Raw genomic sequence first — 5,510 nt, 5'->3', positions numbered from 1 at the left:
TTGAGGTCTTTGTAGGGGCAATATTGTGTAAGTATGGCATGGAAACATAGATAAAGTCCAGAGAAACTCAGCAAAAAATGATTAAAAGCATGGAAAGTTAGCACTACGAAGAAGAACGCAAAGTATTTTATTGTAAAGAAGAGAAGACATGGTGGGGGAAGAGTTCTTTATAGTTGCAAACTATGTGAAAAGTTGTCTTGACAGGAAGATAAAGCCTCTCTGAGTTGCTGTTGGGTTTATGAAGACTACTCATGACTTTATGAAAGTAAAAGATTCCCTAACATCCTCAGAAACAAGGTTGTTGTGTGAAGAAGTTATCATGGATGACCTATTATGGAATCATAGTGCCTAAAGAAGCCATTTTAAGTTTTTTGTTTATTTTTATTATTATATTATTTATTATTATTTTTTTATTACTGCTGTAGATTAAATACCAGTGTAAATACATTAAAAACATGTGGTATAAATATAAAAAATACAATTAATGTACAACAAAATGCACAGATCTTAAAGTGTTTGACTTGTTGAGGTTTTGACAATTGTATACACATTGAACCAGATACATAGCATTCATTCTCTCACCCCAATAACATCCCGTATACCTCTGACCAGTCAATTGTTCCTCCCCTCCAGCAGCCATTTACATGAGACCACATTAGAGATGAGTAAAAAGAATCCCTGATACATGAGTCTCTTGTCTTAGGTAATGGTTAGTCAGTCTAAGGATAGTGACAGAAGCCCATGTTTCCTGATCCCCTGATGCCATTTCCATTTGTACTGGGAGCCTTACTGGTTTCACTTGCCCGTAGCTTGATTGCTTTAAGGTCCTACATTTCCTCTTAGGCTTTGGTTATGAAACGTGATGCTAATTCACACTAGAATCATCTTCATTACCCAGGCTTTTGCCATTTATGTCTAGAGAGACTCTAATCCACCTTTTCCCTGGAGCAACTTGGCTTTTTTGGTCTATCTTTTCTTTTTAAGTTTGCGGGTGGACTCATGCACTAGCAGGGTGGTGGGGGGTAGGGATAGAATGGAAGCATGGGAGAGAATGAGTGAGGAAAGTGAGAAAGCATCCCTCCCTCCCTCCTTTGGGGAATGGCCATGCCACAATCCCATCTCCTCTATTTCTTCTTCTTTTTTTTTTTTTTTTTTTGATTATGGGCATGCACACACACACACTTAGTGTCTTTTCCAAGTTTCTGGGTCTGGAATTCAAACTCCACAGTCAGCCATGTGGAATCCAGTGCCTTAAACACCAGGCTACAGGCTGGCCCTTTGGTATGTCTTTTCTACCTCAATCTATTCTCTAACCTTTGGGGTTCCTGGCTGCAAGAAATTATCTTGCCATAATGTATGTCTCTAGAGAGGCTGATGGAGTGTCTTTGCAAAATTGTGCTGTAGTAGATAGAATTTTTTACTTATTCCCCAACTTTATCTAGAATGTGTCTGCACAATCCCATTTCTCCATTATTTAACACGCTCTGAAAACTTTCAGTAGTCTATGAGCTTAAATTACTACTACACATTATATGCCTGTATAAATACACTAGAAAACACATGGTGATTAATTCAGTAAACTACCTTTTCACTTAGAGACCTTTGATTGAACTGATGCACCCGCACAGTAATTGATACTGAATCCTTTCAGTCAAATGTTTTCCAGTGGGCATTTTTACTCTCTCCACAAAGCAAGGTTATCCATCTAGGCACTTTGGTTAGAGGTCAGTGTCAATAATTATATGCCTCTTGTCACCTTAGCCGGGCTTAAGTTTTTACAAGTCTCCATCCATTTTTCTTACTCCTTAACTATGAAGAAACATTAGTGATCCTGGGTTCTACAGGCCATGCTGGCTGAGGGTGAGGCTTATTCACATAACGCATGTCTCTCCTGAGCACTGGCCTTAGATGAGTGGAAAGTACTTCATAAACTTGGAGTCTGCCCCTAGTGGGACATGCCAACATATAAAAAATTTTCAGGGGACCAGCAGTTAGCATAATGGCTCTGTCACTGGACTCCCGTGTAGTCGATCGGGGTTCATGTCCCGGACCCAGTGGCTTAAAGCTCACGCTGGGCGCGTGTGCGTGTGTGCCCAAGATCCTGAGAGGAGAATGGAGGAGAAGGGATTACGGCGTGGCCATCCCCCTTGGGGGGATTTCTCACTTTCTGTCTCTCTGTCTCTGTCTGTCTGGCGAGTGCACGCACACTATAGCAAAAATCTCTAAAAAAAAAAAAAAAAGTTAAAAAAAAATTTTTTTCAGTATTCACTATTCACTGTGAGTCAAATAAGCACCTATCGTTACAATTGCAATTTGTAATTTAAGATTACAGGGGCTTTCCATTGTGTTTTAATAAAGGACATATTAACAGGTGAAAAAACAGAGTTCCCTTTGATGTAGGTTTCTTTGGGCAGATAAGTTCTCTTGAGGCCTGTGAGTCAGGTTCTAGGAATTCTCTTTCAGCACTGCCTTTGACAGAATAATTGGCAGTGGTCAGATGGTGCAGGCTGGGCTCTGATCTGTTTCCTTAAAAGGTTGACTGGGATTAGGGAAAATATTATATCATGAGTGTCTCTGTATTCCTCAACAACTTTAAAAAAAAAAGCTATTTAAAATTTCTTTCTTGAATGAGCAAGAGAGACAGCACCCAAACTGGGTCTTGATGCCACAGTCCTCCCCCAGCCCCAGCCCTAGCCCACCCTGGATCATAGGCACATGGGTGCTCAATGTATTCAGGGAGGTCTTTGGATATAAACCTGGAACCTTCCCATTGAGCCAGCCTTGCAGAGCATTGTGTTTCTACTGCTGCACTACCATTACTTTTTTTTTTAAGGTTTATTTATTTCTTGTAGGAGGGAGAGAGAGAGAGAGAGAGAGAAACACATACACACACACACATACACACACACAACACCTCCATCTGAGTCTTCATACCACAGTGCACCCCCCAGCCTGCAGGGACTTGAACCCTGGATCTCCCATATGGGGCCAGCTGCATTACCACTGTGTTACTGCCTGGTCCAACAGCAACTTTTAATGGTCTTTTTTTATTTTTTATTTAATTTATTTACATTCACTGTACATCATTATAGCATACAAAGTGAGATTTCCCATCCAGAATACACTGTATATTGGCTCAGTCAAGCACATCAACATACGTGTTTTTTGTCAACAAATAATTTTCCATTTCTTGTTTCCTGTATATTTTGCTTTTTTTTTTTTTTTTGCCATCCTGGATTCCCTATCTAAGAACCCTAGATTACTTTTCAGTAAAATAGTAAAATAGTTTGTGTTCTTTTTTTTTTTTTTCCCTTTTTTTTTTTTTTTGGAGAGATTTTCACTGTAGGGCGCGTGCGCTCGCCAGACAGACAGAGAGAGACATAGAGACAGAAAGCGAGAAATCACCCCCCAGGGGGGATGGTCACGCCGCAATTCCTTCTCCTCCATTCTCCTCTCGGGATCTTGGGCACGCACGCACACGTGCTCGGCGTGAGTTTTAAGCCACCGGGTCCGGGACGCGAACCGCGGTCGACTACGTGGGAGTCCAGCGACATAGCCATTACGCTAACTGCTGGTTCCCAATAGTTTATGTTCTTTAGAAAAGATTGAGCCAGGGCTAGCAGGTGTGGAGGTTGAGACACTGACTCCCAGATGGCTGACCATGGTTCAAGTCCCAGACCTGGCGGCTTCTTTCCCACTTCCTCTCTCTCTTTCTCACTCTCTCTCTCTCTCTCTCTGGTGAGCACATGTGTGTTATAGCAAATAGAAAAATAATAACAATGATAAATAAAAATAAAATAAATTAAAAAGAAAAGATTGAGCCTGTAACTGTCATTTGGTTGTCATTGTCAGTTCAAGATTTTTATTCTAAGAAATTCCAGAATGGGATCTTTAATTTTACTGCACAGTCCCTGTCTTTCTGCATTATGAATCATCCCTGATTTGGAGAAGATTTTTTTTGTATGTTAAATCTTAAAGTGTTTTACTAATGGCAAAAATGATTTAGTTTCGTTGTAAGTTGTTTTATTATTTTAGGTTATGGAGGTTTTCTCCCTAGTTTATTAGGAAACAAAATTTTACCTGTACTACTTTGACTTAGCTTAGATTGAAGATACTCAATTGATTCACCAATAAATATTATGACCTATAATTTTTCACTACTGCACAAAAATAGGCAAGCCAAGAATTCAAATGAGCAGTGTTTGTTTGTAAGCCTGTCTGAATCATTGTCCCTAAAAATTGTCTATGTCTACAAGAGATCCTTACTTCAACAGCAAGAAGAATAAACATGATTGACCATTAAGTGTATCTGTTTATTTTGTGTTTACCCCAGATATGTTGACGTTTGCAGTCACATGGAATACCCCTGCCGCTTCCAGAATGCTTCTGCCACCACCCAGGAGATCATTCCACATCGAGTCTTTGCCCCGACGTGCCTCAAGGGTGCCTGCCAAGAGACCCTTCTGCGGCTGATCTCCCCTTGCCTCTCAGCAGCACATTCTATCCTGGGAACACACCCCTTCTCCCGGCTGGATATACTCATTGTCCCTGCCAACTTTCCAAGTCTGGGGATGGCCAGGTATGTTGTACTGTGGTGGCACTTGGGTAGATGCTTTGGGAATTCTTTGACCACCTCTTACCTCCCTTGAGCTCTGTCAGGTTCTTCATTGGATAAGGCCTGAGGGGCCATGGTTGCTCATGCTTGGCCATCTGACTGCTGCCCTGAGTGACAGTTTTCGTAAAGACTGCACCATGCATGACCCTTTGGGCATCTTGGGCTCAATTCTGACTGACTTCTTGAAAATAAAAAACTCACATTACTGCTGGGATTGAGAACATACTGTGTCCTCAGAGTGATGTATGTTGGACCGTGGCTGAGCAGTGGCTGTTAGCTTGGGTGATGAGAGCATAAAGCTAATGAGCCCAACCAAGGTCAAAGCGTCAGGCCTGGGCACGGTAGTAATAGGACTCACTCCCAGGGCCACAGGCTGCTCGCCTAATCCTGACCAGCTGTCTCATCCATTCTCACCAATGGTCACAAGGGCAACGGCTTGAGAGCCCCAGTGTCAGAGAGACTATGGATGAATCAGTGTAAATCCATCTTCACTGCTAGAAAAACAGCTTCAAGCAGATGGCTTTCTAGGGGGTGCAGAGGGGGTTGCAGCACAGGGGAGTGTCTTGTCTTGCAACTATTTTTTAATACAATAAATTCATTATTCTTATTGGGTCTCTGTTTAGTTCCTACAGATAATCAAGACCTACAAGTTGAACTTTTCCCCCTGTGTATTATTTACAGCTAAAATCCATTCATTAATGCCATTGTTCATTCAGTAATGGGTAGCTGTGCTTGACTGAGAAAAAATAGGGAATGTGCTCAGGATTTTACTTGGTTATATTTCTATTTGAAAATCTTAATCATTAACAGTGAATACGCTTGACTAAGGATGGGAAAAATAAGCTCATCCAAACATGTGACTTCAAGTTTTTCCCTATTAGTCAAGGAAATTCCT

At 41.3% G+C, this 5,510-nt stretch overlaps 1 protein-coding gene across 1 annotated transcript in view; it reads left to right on the top strand.

The window, feature by feature from the left end:
• The window catches only part of LOC102476651 (aminopeptidase O), a gene marked incomplete at its 3' end in the record, with an annotated part of 55,714 nt that extends 51,135 nt beyond the window's left edge, over nucleotides 1-4,579 (top strand). Inside the window, 1 exon segment of the mRNA XM_006171086.3 lies at nucleotides 4,334-4,579. Within this exon segment, the coding sequence (XP_006171148.2) occupies nucleotides 4,334-4,579 (246 nt within the window).
• Between the last annotated feature and the right edge of the window lie 931 nt (nucleotides 4,580-5,510).

This window comes from Tupaia chinensis, unplaced genomic scaffold, assembly GCF_000334495.1.
Source record: "Tupaia chinensis unplaced genomic scaffold, TupChi_1.0 Scaffold149309_1, whole genome shotgun sequence".
NCBI classification, from domain to species: domain Eukaryota; kingdom Metazoa; phylum Chordata; class Mammalia; order Scandentia; family Tupaiidae; genus Tupaia; species Tupaia belangeri.
This window is presented reverse-complemented; position numbering and strand designations above follow the sequence as displayed.